The sequence below is a fragment of the Rhinolophus ferrumequinum genome, chromosome 19 (assembly GCF_004115265.2).
Source record: "Rhinolophus ferrumequinum isolate MPI-CBG mRhiFer1 chromosome 19, mRhiFer1_v1.p, whole genome shotgun sequence".
NCBI classification, from domain to species: Eukaryota; Metazoa; Chordata; class Mammalia; order Chiroptera; family Rhinolophidae; genus Rhinolophus; species Rhinolophus ferrumequinum.
Window position 1 is genome coordinate 16,793,093 of NC_046302.1, and position 17,296 is coordinate 16,810,388.

A 17,296-nucleotide genomic window follows, 5' to 3' on the forward strand; every position below is an offset into this window, starting at 1 on the left:
GCAGAGAATGAAACTCCAGACACGTGCAAGGTCCTGAACAATCTGTCCTGTCCTTTTCTCCAGCCCCTGTTTCCACTGCGCTCCATCTTGCTCACTAGGGCCTTCTTTCATTTCTCAAATGTGCTAACCTTCTCCCTAACATAAGCCTCTGTACATGCTGTTCCTTCCACCTGGAATGTTCTTTCTTGCCTTCCCCTGCCAAATCCCACCCTCACAATTGTACAACTAATTCCCTTTCCATCCTTTAAGTTTTAACTTAAATATCACTTCCTCAGAGCTGAGAGAGGTCTTTCCTGACGACTCCATTTAAATACAGCCTAAGCACCGTCTACCTCAGCTTCTCATTCCTGCGAGTTACTTAAGCACTGTTCACCTCAGGTTCTTCTCCTAAAAACTGGGAATAAAGAGTACCTACCTGATAAGATTGCTAGGAAGATGAAATGAGTTCATACATGGAAAGCATTTAGAATTCAAGCATACGATAGCACTCAATAGATGTTAGCTATTATTTCCTTCACAGCATTTAGCACCGTGAAGTTCTTTTATGTTTTTATTTACGTGTTTTTTTTTTAATCTATTCTCCCTTCCACAGAATAAAAACTCCATGAGGGTAGTAACTCTGTTTTGTTCAAGTTCCTCGTTCATATATATTTATTGAGAATAAACAAATGTAGAAAATATTCTCTGAAAATGAGTAAAATATTGTTGTATCAATACCCTCAGACAGTGTGGTGGCCATGAAAATGCTCCACACAGATGTTCTGCTGTGGGGAGCACAACTGACTGATAGCCCCAGCTACTGCCCTCTAGGTCAAGCACATTTGCAGAGGCCATGGCTGTTTCTAGTGAAAGACTGAGCTTGGCAGAGATATGCAAACTGCAGGACTCTTTCAACAAACATGTTTGACCTGAGGACCCCCCACTGACAAAGTCAAACCTTTCTTGGAGCTGCACTTCACTCAGACTTCCTATCTCACCCGCCCTCCTTCCAGAGTTGTTAGCCTACGTTGTGGTCTGTAAGCTCATCCAGCCTGCTTCCGCACCCGCCATATAAACCTCTTGCACATCTAATCCTGCGTTGCTGTCTGCTTCTTGATAGATCTAAACTAACACAATCAGGATCTCCACGAGCAAACCTGAGAATTTGTGAGCAAATGATTTATTACGGTGCTTTCAGGAGAAACTGGTAAGGGGAAGAGAAAAACGGGGCAAAAAGAAGAACAAGCTAAGCAATGGTACAATTTCAGGCAAAATCTCTGTCTAACCCTGCAGGTAAGCTGGGCTCACCAGGGCAAGAAGTCATCCAGTATTCTATTTCTCACCTTGAATTATGCTCATCTGTGTGGTCCAACCAAGCTCACCAAACAAGATTTTACCAGGTATACTAGATAATTATATACACAGTACTTAACGATTTAATAAAATAATCATACTGCATATATAATCCAATATTGTACTTGTGACTGGCAGATAACAGGCACTCAATAAATATGTGATGAATGAATAATACACTAATACAAAATGCTTGAAAGTTGCCACCACTGTGGCAAAAATACAGCACCCCTAGTTTTTATGGGTGCTGTAATTCCTCTTTTTCCACAACAATATTCACAAAGTGCCATCCCTCTTCTACTATTCTTCTTCCCAATTCCATTCCTTTCCCAACAATGATGTCTCATTCTTTTTGCTCATCTTTGCCACTGAAACATCCATTCCCTGTCAATATTATTCTTTCAATCCACTCAAATTACAGAGAGAAAGAAAGGGAAAGATGGCTAAGGCCCAGAACCGGAACCAGCAGAAACTGCAATCTAACATCCTAATGTGGTTGACTAGTGAGCGTGGAGCCAAAAGTTTCCTTTTGCCAGGACTAGAGGATAAAGACTAGAACAAAAGCAGACTAAGCTGCCCCCTTGGTCCTTTTCTCCTAGATCTAACCACTTCAATGGTAACTTGAATCCAACTAAGATCACACCAAGGAAAAGAAGAGGAATAAAGAGCTGAATACTTAGAAATTATCTAAATCACCCAGCCTAGAATTTCCCATGGAGAGTATTTCCTAACAGAGAGGCAGGTCCATCTTACCTCACTAGCATAAGAGGAAAAACAAGTGCACAATAAATCTAAGTGAAAAGGTAACATGTTACGGGATGTCACCTTTTGAGTGTTATTATTACATTCTTTTAAAAAACTCATAATGTGTTATTGATGACAGTATGATCCTCACTCTTAGCCAACAGCAAGGCAATAATTTTTGAAACAATAACTAACCCCATGGGTTAGTAAAGAATCAAGAGTTAAGACCTGAGAAAAATACAGGCTTTGGGATTAAAGCCAGGCTCAAATCTCAAACAAGCTTCTAGTCATGTGACAGATGAGCCTGTTTCCTCACTGATAAATAACTATGTATAATGTTGTTCTAAGGAGTAGAAGTAATACAAGAAAAGCGTCTGGCTCATAGAAGGTGCTCAATAAAACGTAAGCATTACTTACAACAGTATAACAGTGTAAAGAGTACAATATTTGGAATCGAAATCCCGGGTAGTCTCATTTTGCCAATTACTTTTATCAAGAACCCCATCTCTTTGAGTTTGCTTCCTTATGTGTAAAATGGCATAACAGTTGTATTACCCACCTTCAAATATCACTTAGAGGAGCAAATGAGGTACTAAATGTTAAGTGCTTTGGGGATTATAAAGTATTAATTAAAGTGATCTACATGTTAAAATGTTTTTACTGTAGTGATTTTTGATGGATAAATTTAGTATTTTACCCATTTTTAACTATCTTTAAGTGTACAATTCAGTGGTACTAAGTACATTCACGTTGTTTTGCAACCATCAACACTATCCATCTCCAGCACTTTTTCATCATCCCAATCTGAAATCTGTACCCATTAAACAGTAACACCTCATTATTCTCTGAAGATTGTTACTTTTTTTCCTACTGTTTCTTTATCTGGTGTTTCAGCACTCAGCAGCAAAGCAGTTCATTTCTCTCCTTCCTCCCAAATATACTGCCAGCTATAACTTGGCAGGAAGTGTAAAAGCCATTTTTAAACATTCTTTGGCCTCAAACATTAATACAATCTGGTTCCAACTTGACTGTTCAGCCTTATTTCTGTTCAGAATCCAATGTTACAGTAAAACAGTTATCTTTCACTATGCTTTCTCCCTTCCACACTTCTGCTAATACCAGTCTCTCCATTGGGAATATCTTTCCTTTTCATCCCTTCCCATTCCTGTCTATTGGAATCCTTCTGGGTCCAGCTCATATTCTATCTTCTCCTTGAGGGCTCTATGATCACCTCATATGGTAGCAATTGCTTTCTCCTTTAATCTCTTACAGCAGTTATAATCGAAAGTATTTATAATAGAAATTGTATGTACACTGTAATTGTTTGTTTCTTTTATGTCAACCAAACTAAAAGTTTCTCAAAATAGGAATTAGGCTTCACTATTTTGTTCATTTGTTCATATATCATTCTTTCAACAGATACTGTGTATTGTGTATAATGTACTCAACAAATGTTTGCTGACTTTTTTGCTGAATAAAGAGAATTCTAAGTCACTGGGCTTTGATGGATGAGTCCAGCTCTTCTTATGATTGGTGTTTTGTAAAAAATAACTGCATTTCTTTCTTGGTTCTTAGTTGTGTTCTTGATAGTTAATAATCTTCTGTAATATAATAATCCTATTAATCAGCTACCTGTTAAATCAGTTAATACCAGTTTAATTTGCCAATTTTGAGACTTGTTATACCATCAAACCTGAATGATTCTGTTGATTCTAAAAAAAGACAACAGTGCTCCAGCCATCACTGTTCACAATTCCCACTTACAGGCAACACTATGCAAAGTTATCTTTTTGTTGGCTTCCTACATTCTCTTTGAATGTCAATGAAGGGAACAAGGTAAAGCACACCTAGCTTTCATCATTAGGTTACACGTGGAAACGAAGAAGAGTTGGCAGGAAGTTTGTGTTTGGGTCAATGCATAACTTCCTTCCCCACAGCATCATTCCAACTAAGAAAGTTACTTCTACTTGGCTTTTCATCGGCCAAGCCTCTCCAGTGAAAGGAGACAAGGGAGGAAACTGCCGAGGACGCAGGATTTTGCCAGGGGTGCCTCTACCCTGGAGGCAGTGCCACCCATTTTACTATCAGCGCCAAACACTGCATTCCTCCAAGGTCTTTCTCCTTCTGTAGAGACCTATATATGGCCACCAAGTTAACAATTCCAAGATATAACAATAAGTCTTATATGGCTACGTATGCCACACTTGCATTTATTTCATTCACGCTTTCCAACAGCACTGTGACAGATATACCATATTTTGCCGTGTATAATGTGCACTTTTCCCCAAAAATTTGTGAGGTAAAAATAAGGACGTGCAATATACATGGGTAGTACTAATTCCGTATCTATATGTTTTTAATTCATTTATGCTTATGAGTTGGAAGTGTTGTAACTCTAGAAATCAATAACGATATCCATATGCAAAATAATACCCTGGAATACGATAATCAGTTTTGTTGAACTTAAGATGAACTTGCAACGACCAAGAGTTCTTGGCCTTCTGTGATACATAAATATGGTAAATTTGTTACCGGTACATAAAATTTCTCGTACCTTGTATCTGTTCTTATTTTTTGTAATTATTTGTTACATAAAATTTCTTATACCATAATGTTAAAAATATAAATGCTAAAATTCCTTTATAATACAAAAAACAAGTACCTAAATGTGAACAAATAACAATTTGAATTAAAAAATGTAAACGAAAGATTTTTTTTCCCTGAAAGTTTGGGCCAAAAACGTGGGTGCACATTATACACAGGAGCACACGGCAAAATACGAAAGTACTGATTCTATTTCACAGAAGGGTGAACTACTGCTGCTACAAGGCCTATGAACTACAGAGCTGATACAGAAATCGGGAGCTGAGACTACTCCTTCCTGGAGCATGACCGCGGTCCGCGACCCACCGCCACTGCCAACACTTCCCCAGCCTGGTGCTTTCCTAGATAACCTCCTTGTCCTGGATTCTCGGGCAGCGGTTACCTTCCCGCATCGCCCGTTAAGCTACCTAGGGCTTCCCCAAACCCGGAAAACCACGGCGGTGCGCGTCAGGACCTATTTCCCGCCCTGCAGCGCAGAGCTCACAGGGCGCGGCCCCGCCCTTATGCCGTCACCCCAAAGGTTACCCACGAACCGGGACAGGGCATTGTGTGGTTGACTCTGGCTTCCAACGCCCACCTGACCTCCACAGAAGCTCCTAATTGCCAGCCGCCCCTCCCCTTTGCTCACACGCCGCTCCAGCAGCGTACGCAGCCGGTAATCTCTTTGCTCCCGGCTTGACGTCATCGGCCTGCGCCGCAGCGCGGTGGCGGGCACGCGCAGCCAAGATGTCTCCGACACCGCCACTCTTCAGTTTACCCGAAGCGCGGACGCGGTTTACGGTGAGCAGAAAGCGGGAGGGTGCAAGCCTGACCCGGCGCTTCTCTTTGCCCTCCTCTCTAATTACTGGACTTTTGCTCTGAGGTAAAGCGGAGACAGAGGTGCGTAAGCCGCAGCGTTGGCTCCCGGCCGCTTCGGGGGTTGGGAGGTGGAAAAGACGCTGTACCTGCCTCATCCGCGCATCCTCTGCGGTCCGCCTCCTCCATTCCGCGTTCTGGTCGCCGGCATGAAGGGCTCATCTTCAGACTCTCTCTCGTCCGGTCCAGCTCCTCTGCAGCGCTCGCTTAGCCGGGCAGGTGTCTCCAGAACTGGAAGCGAGCTGGGGAAAGAGGAGGGCGGGAGTGGTTTTAGCCCAGAGGACTGGCTCCCGCCCCGCCTCCTAGTTGCCAGGTGGTTTGTTCCGGCTGCCTATTCACCGTACCTGTAACCCTCAGTGTCTCACTCCTAAGAGATCCTAAGTGGGAAAAGACAAACAGAGCAGTTTGAAAAGGGTTGTCAGATGTCATTTATTCCTACATATTGGAGAAGAGTAGCTTTAGCATTTGAGAAACACCTTACAGAGCGTTTTCATGTTTAAGTCTTAGCATTGTGAAGTAGGCTAGGTTTTATTATCCCCTCGTAGATGAGAAAGAAATGAGACACACGCCCCTGAAAAGTTAAGTGATTTACTAAACTGTTTTTTTTCTGACTTCAAAGCCAGTATTCTTTTTTTGTTACCCATACAGCACCCAGCACAAAGAACCCCTGTTCTAAGTTATTTGACTGTTATTTGTCTTTAGCATTTGTGCCAATGTTTCAAGTCATCATTCAGCTACTCACATATTTAACTGCCTACATAGTTATAGTGATGCCAGAATGAAAATTCTGTGAAAGAAAATTGATTCTTTGTAGTAAGTAGTTTTTTGTGTGCAGGTTATTTTTTTCCTCATAGAATATTGAGTTTGTTTTTCTAATACCAGATTATATCTAGTTTATGTTATCAGAATGATTTTCTTTCTGGGCATTTTGCTGTAATACTGGTGCTTTGAAATTCTAAGAGTAATTGTTAGGACAATCCAAGATCACATTAATCCTGGAAAGGGCCATTTAATTGGAGATCATCTAGTCTGCTGCTTCTCCAGCTTCAGTGTGTGGTGGATCACCTGGAGATCTTGTTGAATGTAAATTCTGATTCAGTAGGCTTGGAATGGGATGTGAGATTTTGCGTTTCTGTCAAGTTCCCAGGTAATTCCACTGCTGCTACTGGTAGTAAGGATCTACAACAACCCTTTATTTAACTGGTGAGGAAAATGAAGCATTAAGGGGTTTGCCCAGATTGACACAGCCTATTTTTGGCAGAGTCAGGAATGGACATTTCCATCTAACTCCTGTGAGGTAATAAGATGACTGTTCGAATCATATGTGAATTTTCACAGAATGAATTGACTTTTCAGTATTTTTGTCTTTCAATTATGACTAAGACAATCGGCAGGTATTTGTTCAGTTTACTATGTGTGAGGGACTATGCTGAACAAGCTAAGCTATCTCACTCAAGGAAGTCTGACTTGAGATGAGTCCTGAAGAATGGATAAAATTTGCATAAGCAGGTGGGAAGAACAACATGAATGTGTAAATACACTAGAGTGTACTTGATAGAAAAATAGGGAAAAAATGGCTTGACCTTAGTGGAGAGTATGTGTTAGAGGGTAGTGGGTAATAAGGTTGGATAGATTGAGTGGGATAACCTTCTCAAGGACCTTGAGAAGGAGCTATCAGACTTCAAAACCAACGTCTGTAAATGAGGAGCCATTTGGAGACTTTTTTTTAAAAGCAGAATACTCTCATGACTATGATATTTAAAGAGATGGTAGGAGGGAAAAATTGGAATGAGAAAGTCTAGCTAGGAAATTCTTTCCAGGTTTAACATGATGAGAGTCTATATGTCAGTAAGTGGCATTTGAATAAAAACTACCGATAGAATGACTGATGGATAATTTTTCCCGGTTATAAACATTTTTAGATTTAATGAGTTATATGTTTTTCAGTAATTAATAAGCAAAAATCTTTCCACTTACTTGCTATATTTATTTTTCTAGAAGTCTACCAGAGAGGCCTTGAACAACAAAAATATCAAACCATTGTTGAATACCTTCACCCAGTTACCTGGCAGGTAAGGCATTAGTATCCATGAAACATGCTTGCCTGAATCTTTATACTTACCCTGAGCTGTTTAAAAAATGGAGCTTGTCTTTTGTTTTCAATAGTGAAAATGAAAAAAAATGTACCCTTGACCAAGCTTTCAGAGGTGTTCTAGAAGAAGAAATTGTAAGTATGTTTTCCTTTATTGTTAAAATGTTGCTGGCAAATTAATAAATTCTGTTATTTTTTTAAATTGCTTTTATTCTTAGAATGAGTGTTTAAATATGATTTTCTAGCATGAGCTTGCTACTTTGCGAAAGCTGACTATATCATAGTATAGAAGTTATGTAATAATTAAGGATTTTGACAGCACGGATGCTAAATCATTAGAAGACTTTGTTTTACTAGATGAAGAGAACCCTCTCCAAGTGAAGAGTATAAGAACTCATACCTTTTCCAAGTTGATGTGAGGTGTTCCTGGGCAAGAACTAGAATTTGAAAATGGGCCCTCTCGCTTTATTATATAGACAGTGACACATTCTGTAGTTGCACAAAAGATCTAGTCCAGGGACATTCAACATGGAAACTAGGATTCCATGCTATCATTTTTTACAGTATGCATCCTTCTCATCAGCATTTAAAAAAAATAAATAGAGCCTATCCAACTTCAGTAGAGAAATTTAATCAAACGTGAAAAATCGATTTACCATTGGTCGGGCACCCGAATGAAAGGAGAAGTTTCAACAGTTTATTTTTGGTTAAGTGAAGGTTGAGTCCTGAGAAGCTAGAACTTTTTCTCATGACTATAATAATGTCCCTTTCTTTCAAACAATTCTGCATCAAAACTCATTCTTTCCTCTTCTTCAGAGCTAGTCATTTACATGTTGTGAGAAATTGATAATTACTTTGTTTTACTGAGCCTCACTTTTGTTTGTGAGAAGGGAAATACCATTCTTTCAAGGTTGTTGTGTAGAATGAGTTAATGAACACTCAATAAATGCTGGTTTTTATGATGTTATTGAACCTAGGCACTACGTCCCTTCTATTAATACCCTCTCTCAAACATATTGATGCACCAGTACAGTCCATTCCCTGGCGCTGCCTTTGCCCTGTGCCACTGATTGAATTATGACCTCAGCACTTCTGTCCTTGATGAGCTTACAGCCTTAATCGTGCTAATGTAAGCATTTTCCTAAGACCATTGTATTTTAAGTGAATCACCTGTTAATACTTATGCCATGTACTTCTACAATTAGCGACTCTATTCTTTTTTTTTTTGCATTTTCATCTTAATAGTAATTTTATCTCTGTGAAAAAATTTTTATCCCATATTCGTGATAATCAGTTTAATGTCAGAGGATGTTTTTATTGTTATTAAATTAGTCTGAACTGTGGCCCGTAAATTAAGTTTTTCTCTCCTCTCTTGGTAGATAAATCATTCACCATGTGAAAATGTTTTAGCTATTATTTCTCTTGCTATTGGGGGAGTAACTGAAGGTAAGTATGGTTTTCTTTTTTTAAAGTAATCTTGGATATGACTTTTTTTAGTTTAAAACTTACTCTCCCTATACCACTCCACTGATTTTGTTCATTTATCAAATTCTGCCTACTTCCTTTACAAAGAAGGTGTCCCAATGAAATTAGCTCACATTTCTTTCTCATCTCTAGTATGCAGCACCCGTTTTAGCACTTTCTTTGTTTTCCAGTTGTTTCATTCATTGTAAATATTTATTGAGCATCTACTATGTGCCTGGTCCTAAGCTAGGACTTGGAGATTCAGTGGTGAATAAAACATATTTTCTGCCCATAAGGAGCCTAGTGGCTAATGGAGGAAACAGACTTGTAAATGGCTTACTGTGGTGTAATTACTGTGGTTGAAGTGGAAATGAAGTGTGGTTGAAGTGACCCAACTTCAGAGTCTAAAGGAATCAGGGAGATCTTAGAAAGAAAGTTGTAACATGAGCTGGGATATGAGGGATGATGAATTTGTCAAATAGAAACAGACGGGAATAGCTATGCCAAGGCCAACCTCAGCATGGCTAAAGAATCGTGTGGAGCAGAGGGGTGAGAGGATGATGCAACTGGTGAGGAAAGAAGGAGGAGGGTTAGGTTAGTATCATTTGTAAAGGGCTTTGAATATTATTCTAAAGAGGATCAATGGAAGAAGAGTTGGCTTGAGAGACTGCTGGCAGGAAAACTAGATAGGGAACTATTGAAGTGGAGTAGGGGCATTGGGGGATAGTTTCAAGAGATTTTTAAAAGACATATAGTATAATAAATACACAATGCCTAACACATATGTAGTAAGAGCTCATTAAATATTTGTAGGAAAAAACCAATGAAAAAATAGTTCACTGGGGGGTGGCCGGTTAGCTCAGTTGGTTAGAGCGTGGTGCTGATAACACCAAGGTTGCCGATTTGATCCCCGCATGGGCCACTGTGAGCTGCGCCTTCCTTTAAAAAGAAATAAAGTAAAAAAAGTTCATTAGAATTGTTCTTTATCCAATTTGGTGAAAATACTCATTTAATTCAGATAGTTTATGTGAAAAGTGCCTTTTAATCTGTAAAGCATTATTTACATATTTATTATTTTGATACTTAACTCCTACAAAAACTGAAACATAAAAAGTAAGTGGTCTTCCCGTGTAGCAGCAAGCTATTTTGTGAACTTAAACATAATTCATAAATTCTGGCTTTACATGTTAAACTTTTATATAAGATGCTTATTCATTCATTCATTCACTAAGCATACTTAAATGAGTTCTGTGATGGAGGATTCCTTGCCCAGTTTCTGTCAGTTTGCAGCGTCTGCTTAGTTCATTGATTTCCTTGACCTGTCATTCTTGTATACTGGTAATGTTTTTAACACTTGAAATTGTACAGTCGGTATTTAGAACTTTTACTTTGTTTGAGAAAGATGAGGACTTAGGAACTTAGTCAAATAGTAAGTGAACACTTAAATGCTTATTTATTTTAATTTGGTGGGGAAAATTTCTTCTTGAGATTATATTATTTATGTGACATGTTTTCAAATTGTCCATGACTATATTTTGTTGAATTCAACTCAACAGATACTTAATGAGTTTCTATTCAGTGTCAGTCACTTTACTGGTTAAAACATACAAAAATGCCTACCCTTAGAAAGCTGAAAGTGTACATAACAGAGATAAAGAGGATATGATAAGTGCTGTAATGCATGTACAGTGTTCTTCAGAAGCATAGCTGAGGTGGCCTGCTTAAAAGTGTTAGGGGAGTTTTTTAGATGTGCTGTCTACTCTATGCTTCGAAAGATTAAGTAGGAATCTGCCACATGAGAGGAGGAAGACTACTTTGGCAGGAAAAGCATTGTAAACAAAACCGTGGAAGTATGAACATAGCAAGGTGTTTGGGAACTGAGGAGAGGGTGTATGTGGCCGAGGTTAAGTTGAAGCACCGAGGGCCGTGTAGAGGCTGGGACACAGGTTGTGAAAGTTCTGGGGGACTCATGCTATAACCCAGCTCATCAGAATCACCAGTGAATCTCTATTTTTAAATGAAATTGCCAAGCCCTAACTTAGATTTACTGAATCAGAATCTTTGGGAGTAGAATCTAGGTAATTTTCTTAAGTTCTATAATTATCAAATGTGAGTTGAGTTAGGCCAAACTATACTGCAGCTAAATGGAGGGAGTATGTCTTTCACGTCTTTCAGAGGTCCAGGGCATATACTATCACAGAATCTAAATGTTAAGGGACTTTAGAGGTCATCTAGTCCAGTCTCATCTCTGGCCTATCCTGCTTCCCCTCTGTACTGTCCCTGGCAAGTGATCATACAGCCTCTATACCCATTAATGGAGCTCACTCTTTGATTTCTCTTGTATTAAGTTGAAATCAGCTGCTTTATGCCCCCCACTAGTTCTAGGCAGTGTCCCTCACATCACATTTCAGATGTGATCTTACTAGTGCACAGTAGAGCTGGATATTACTTCTTTTTTCAGAATATGACATATTAATGCAGTGTTTCGGGCTTACAGTGTCCCCTCTATTTTTTTTTTTAATTTTAATTTTAATTTATTTATTTTTATTTTTTTACATACCTTCTTAAGTGGCTACTTTTCTTAAACACTAAGGTGTTAGCATCACCTTAAACTGGAAGAAAGAAGGAGCGGGGAGATAAAATATTTTTAGCTAGTCTAAATGACCTTTTCTGAAAATCTTTAATTTATTGCTTTAATAAACAATTGAATTTAGAAATAAACATTGATTAAACATTGAATTTAGAAATGAAGAACTTTTTACTTTACTATTTTTTCCCCTGAAACAATACTATTATTTTTAAATGTTTAATAATAATTGAAATCAGTATCAAACCTTTTTGTTTTTGAAGATAATCTTTTTAAGGCACAAAGGCAAGTTAGCAACATTTCAGAACATTTGGAAATGAGAAAAAGGGAAAATGCTAGTCATAAATTCCTCTACCTTAAAAAAACTATCATTCATTTTGGTATATGGTTTTAGTTTCTCTAGTCTTTCTAAAAATTATTTTTGTAACTGAAATATACATACAGTTTTGAATCCTTCCCTTTTCACTTAACATTATTTAATAAGCATTTCCAAGTTACTATAGTCATCATAACCATCGTTTTTAATTGGTTGCATTATATTCTTTTGAATAGCTTAGTGGTGAAGAAAACAGACTGTGCAGCCAGACTGCCTGGGTTCGTATCCCAGCTCTACCACTTACTGGCTCTTTGAACTTACACAAGTTATTTAACTTCTCTGTGTCTCAGTTTTCCCATTCTATAAGCTAGAGATAATATTATCTACCTCATAGTGCTATAAGGATTAAATGTGTTAGTATATGTAAAGCACTTAGTGTGCCTGACATATAGTAAATGCTCTAAAAGTGTTATTACGAAGAATGATTGTCATCATCATTGAGTGCACATACCAAAACTTACTTAAATATGTCCTGTTTGGGGACTTTTAGGTTGCCTCCATTTCTTGTCTGTTAGGATTGACAAAGTACCTTTACGATATTCTTCAGAATGATTTTGCATGGGCTGTTTTACTCAATAGTATTTTAAACTTTTAATTGGCTTGTGTTCCACTTGTAGGTATTTGTACTGCATCTACGCCATTTGTGTTGTTGGGAGATGTTTTGGATTGTCTTCCTTTGGATCAGTGTGACACAATATTCACTTTTGTGGAAAAAAATGTTGCTACTTGGAAATCAGTAAGTGCCTTAGTTTACTTTTCTACTAACATTATCTCCGTTGATTCAGAGTTGAGTATAGATTTTTTTGCTTGTATTTCTAATATTGCTGATTACCAAACACTTGGTCCTATGAAAGAATTACATAATACTCTCGGGGGAGCCAAGTAAGAATCATGTGTGGTGAAAAACTTGAAATATAAAATTTGACTTTGTAGTAACAATTTACTTGAAAATGCACACTTTCACATATTTAAAACATCTTCTTAGTATCATGTTTTGTTATTTCACATATCTGAAAATACTTGTATTTTATTGAAAATGTTATCTGCTTGAAAAAAGTGAAAGTGGCATAGCAGATTCTGAGTGCATGTTAGTATTCTTTAATATTTTACTTCTTGCAACTTATTGAAGGATGTGCAACAACTTCTGAACTCTAGTAATAATTTCTGTCTTAATTTCAGAATACATTCTATTCTGCTGGGAAAAATTATTTACTACGTATGTGCAATGGTAAGTAATTCAGTGATAAATGATTGTTTTTGAAATGTAAATGTGGCCAGAAAAACAGGTGGTTGAAATAAACACAAGTACTAAAATTTTCTACATAGATTAGTATCTTCATTTTTAAATAACAGTCTGATTTGTTAAAACTGATCATTCACTTTAAATTAAACTGTTCCTGTTCTGGGAAACTTAATGAAAAACCAAAAAAAATTGGTAAAGCTTATCTTGCCTTTGTTAACTTGCTTTATTCCTAATTTTCTAGTGCTTTTATGTGACATTAGTTTTTACCCCCATTTTAAGAACTGCGTTAGGAAAATACTCTCGACAAACTGGTTAAGAAACTTGGGTATGGTTGTAATAAACATAGAATGATCTCTTCTGTGTAACCTTCATTTCCATATATTGTTAGATCTCCTAAGAAGATTATCAAAATCCCAGAATACAGTGTTCTGTGGACGAATTCAACTCTTTTTGGCCAGGCTTTTCCCTTTATCTGAGAAATCAGGTAAGCTTTTATACGTTAAACACATGCTTTGCAGGAAAATCTTTTCCAGTTTTTAATGGATTAGAATCTGTCATGATGACAACAAGAAAATTGTTGGCTATTATGAATAATGCTCCTATGAGTATTTGTTTACAGAGTTTTGTGTGGATGTGTGTTTTCATTTCTTTTGGGCATATACCTAGAATGGAATTGCTGTGTCATATTAACATTCTTGAGGAACTACCAAACTATCTTCCAAAGAGGCTATACCATTTACAATCCCATCATCAGTGCACATAAGTTTTCATTTTTCTACATTCTTACTAACACTTTTATCGTTTTATTATATAGCCATCCTAGTGGGTGTAAAGTGGTATCTCGCTGTGGTTTTGATTTTCATTTTCCTAATGAATGAAGATTGTTAAGCATGGGTTTCAATGTGCTTACCAGTTATTTGTATGTCTTTCTTAAAGAGATGCCTGTCTGTTCAGATTCTTTGCCCATTTTTAAAATTGGGTTATTTGTCTTTTTATTAATTAGTTATACGAGTTCTTTTTATACTCTAGATACTAGACCCATACTGAGTGAGTATACAATTCACAGATATTCCATTTTGTGGATTGCCCTTTCATGTTCTCAATAGTATCATTTGCTGCACAGAAGTTTTATATTTTGATGAAGTTTTAGATATATTTGTTTTCTTTTGTTGCTTTTGCTCTTGGTGTCATATCTAAGAAACCATTGCCTAACCCAAGGTCACAAAGATTTACTCCTATATTTTCTTCTAAGAGTTTTAGCTCTTACATTTAGGTCTGTGATCCATTTTGAGTTCGTTGTCGTATATGGAGTGAGATAGGGATCTAGTTTCATTCTTTTGTAAGTGGATACCCAGTTCTCCCAGAACCATATATTGAAAAAAAACTATTCTTTCCCCATTGAGGAAAACTATTCTTTCCCCAACATAAAGGCAGCTCACCTTTATGTTTTTATAATATTAAGATCTGTTGAACCTCAGAACTTGGCACTAAGTGTTCCTGCTGTATTCCTTTTGTGAGTTATTGTCACTTTACTGACTCTTGCTGTCACTCAGTCTCAGTTTAAATTTTACTTCCTCACAGGGGCTGTCCTTGAACATTTAATTTAAACCTGCCACTGCAGTCACACATCATCACCATCTGATTACAAATCTCTTCTTAGCATTTAACACCACCTGGCATTTTCAGTGTGTTTATGTTGCTCACCTCTGTATTCCCTGTGCCTAGAATAGTGCCAGACACCTGGTCACCAATTAACTATGTAATGAAGGCTCTATCTCTATGAAGTGAAGTATGCCTCCTCATAAATACTGATCTGCGATTTCTTTTTCTGGAATTTACAGAAGACATAAGAACAAGGTTTCAATTCCCAGCCATTCTTTTGTCCTTCCTGGTTATCTCCAGCCTCCACTCTCATCATTTTGTAAAATACAATTTCAATCTTTTTTAATGTACTGCATTTCTAAATTGACAAGACATGGAGAAACCACTTTTTTTTTTCTCTTATTAACTAGTTGAAAGACTAACAATACATTGGTAAAGGTAACCATAAATATATGTTATATATATGTACATATATATATGTAATATATATATATATACACACATACATATATGTAAGTAAAGTATACTTTATTTTTTTAATGATAAGAGTAACACAACCTTATTTCAGAAAATTGGAAAGTGAAGGGAAAAAAACTATTCATAATCAATCCTAGCACCCTAATGTAAGTTAGGCTGGCATTTTGGGATATTTTCTTATAGTACTTTTTTTTTCCTTTTTCACATTTGTACATGCTTGAAATTCACTTAGGGTATATCCCAAGACCTACACAAAGCTTTTTTCACATGTAGCTCACCCATTAAATGTAGTAAAGTATGACTGAAATTTTTAACTTAATGAGAATTATGGTTTGTGCTATATTGAGTAATAAATAGAGAATAGACAAAGTTTTTTTAAAGTAGTCAATGCTGAATGGTCAGCCCGGTTTGTTCACTAACTTAATGACTTGATCTAGCAGTCTGGCCTTTTTTTTTAACTTTTTGTTTGAAATAACTTTAGACTTGAAGAAGAATTGCAAAGATAATAAAGAGAATAAACACCTAAATAACTTTAACCTAATGTTAACCTCCCACATAACTGCAGTACTGTTACCAAAACCAAGAAATCAACATTGGTATAGCACTGTTAACTAAAGAGTTTGTGTGGATTTTACCAATTTTATCACTATTTTCTTTTTTCTATTTAAGGAGCTAACCCAGGATCCCACATTGCATTTAGTTGTCATGTTGCTTTAATCTTCCTAATCAGTGAGAGTTCCTAAGTGTTTGCTTATTTTTGCGTGACCTTGACACTTTTGAAGAGCACTGGTCAGATATTACAATGACAACCGGGGTAAAGAGAGGAGAGGACACGCTAGAAAGGAGCTAATGAATTTATTAGCAATATCTAATCAATTTATTTAGCAGTATGTAATAGCAAAAAACAAAGGCACTTAAAAGAATGTGCTAATGACAGAAAGTAAAAGTGTTTAAGACTAAATTATATACATTGATGAAAATGTCACATCAAAGGAGTATATATACATATAAGTTTAAGAGATCTCAACATATGTTTACTATTGATCAAAAGTCACTTGGCTAAATACGCAAATAACATCAGTAGGGAGTATCCAAAAGCAGTAATAAATTTTATAGGATAGTAACTATTGCAATAGATGCCAAAAGCTCACCAAACCATCGGAAAAACAACGGAAAGGTCAGGAATCAAAACCTTGCCAGGTCTTCAGTGGGAAAAGCTGAGGTGTCTCCCACTGCTGCTTGTTAATTCCCAAGAATGTTGCTATTGTTGCGTTGCTGTTGTTATTGCTGGAAGTTAGGGTGTCTCCTGATGCTGCAAGCTGCAAGTTGCATACAAGTTCCCTAAATGCTAACAAGTTCTTAAAAAGGCTAACTGTGGGGAACAACACTGGGGAGGTTGGGAACCAACCAGATCTCACCAGGTCCATGCCTGGAAGTCAGGGCATCTCCTGGTATTGTAAGCTGCATGTTGTATACAAGTTTCCAAGATGCTAGAATAATGAAGAATCACCAGTGACAAAAGATGAAATTACACTGCCAACTGAGGTCTGTCTTACATGTTTTTTCAGATGTATGTTAGAGCCAAGCTCCTTGTTCCTGCCTCCCCCTCAGGGAATCGCCAGTTCTTGGAGGGTCCGGCAGTTACTCTGATAAAAATATTGTTTATCCGGCTGAAAGGCCAGTTCATTAAGACAAACAATACTTACTGTTTTCACCTGGGACCATCGGCCCAAAGCCTTCCAGAGCTTAGCAACGTGCCTGTCACGTCATTCTGATATAACTTAGTGAACTTCTCTACCTCATCTGCTGATGCAGGCAAAATAGACAAAAAACCAACTCAAAATTAATCTGGAACAAACCTCACATGCAGTCCTCCACAAGTGAAGGACCAAACAGACAAACCTCACATGCATTCCTCCA

General features: G+C 37.3%; 1 protein-coding gene across 1 annotated transcript in view; it reads left to right on the plus strand.

The window, feature by feature from the left end:
* Positions 1 to 5,243: 5,243 nt before the first annotated feature.
* Positions 5,244 to 17,296, plus strand: part of THOC1 (THO complex subunit 1) — a 47,395-nt gene continuing 35,342 nt past the window's right edge. Inside the window, exons 1-7 of the mRNA XM_033087704.1 lie at positions 5,244 to 5,460; positions 7,534 to 7,607; positions 7,702 to 7,762; positions 9,007 to 9,073; positions 12,672 to 12,790; positions 13,234 to 13,282; positions 13,686 to 13,781. Coding sequence (XP_032943595.1) covers positions 5,407 to 5,460; positions 7,534 to 7,607; positions 7,702 to 7,762; positions 9,007 to 9,073; positions 12,672 to 12,790; positions 13,234 to 13,282; positions 13,686 to 13,781 — 520 coding nt within the window. The 5' untranslated portion in view covers positions 5,244 to 5,406. The remainder of the gene's footprint in view (positions 5,461 to 7,533; positions 7,608 to 7,701; positions 7,763 to 9,006; positions 9,074 to 12,671; positions 12,791 to 13,233; positions 13,283 to 13,685; positions 13,782 to 17,296) is intronic.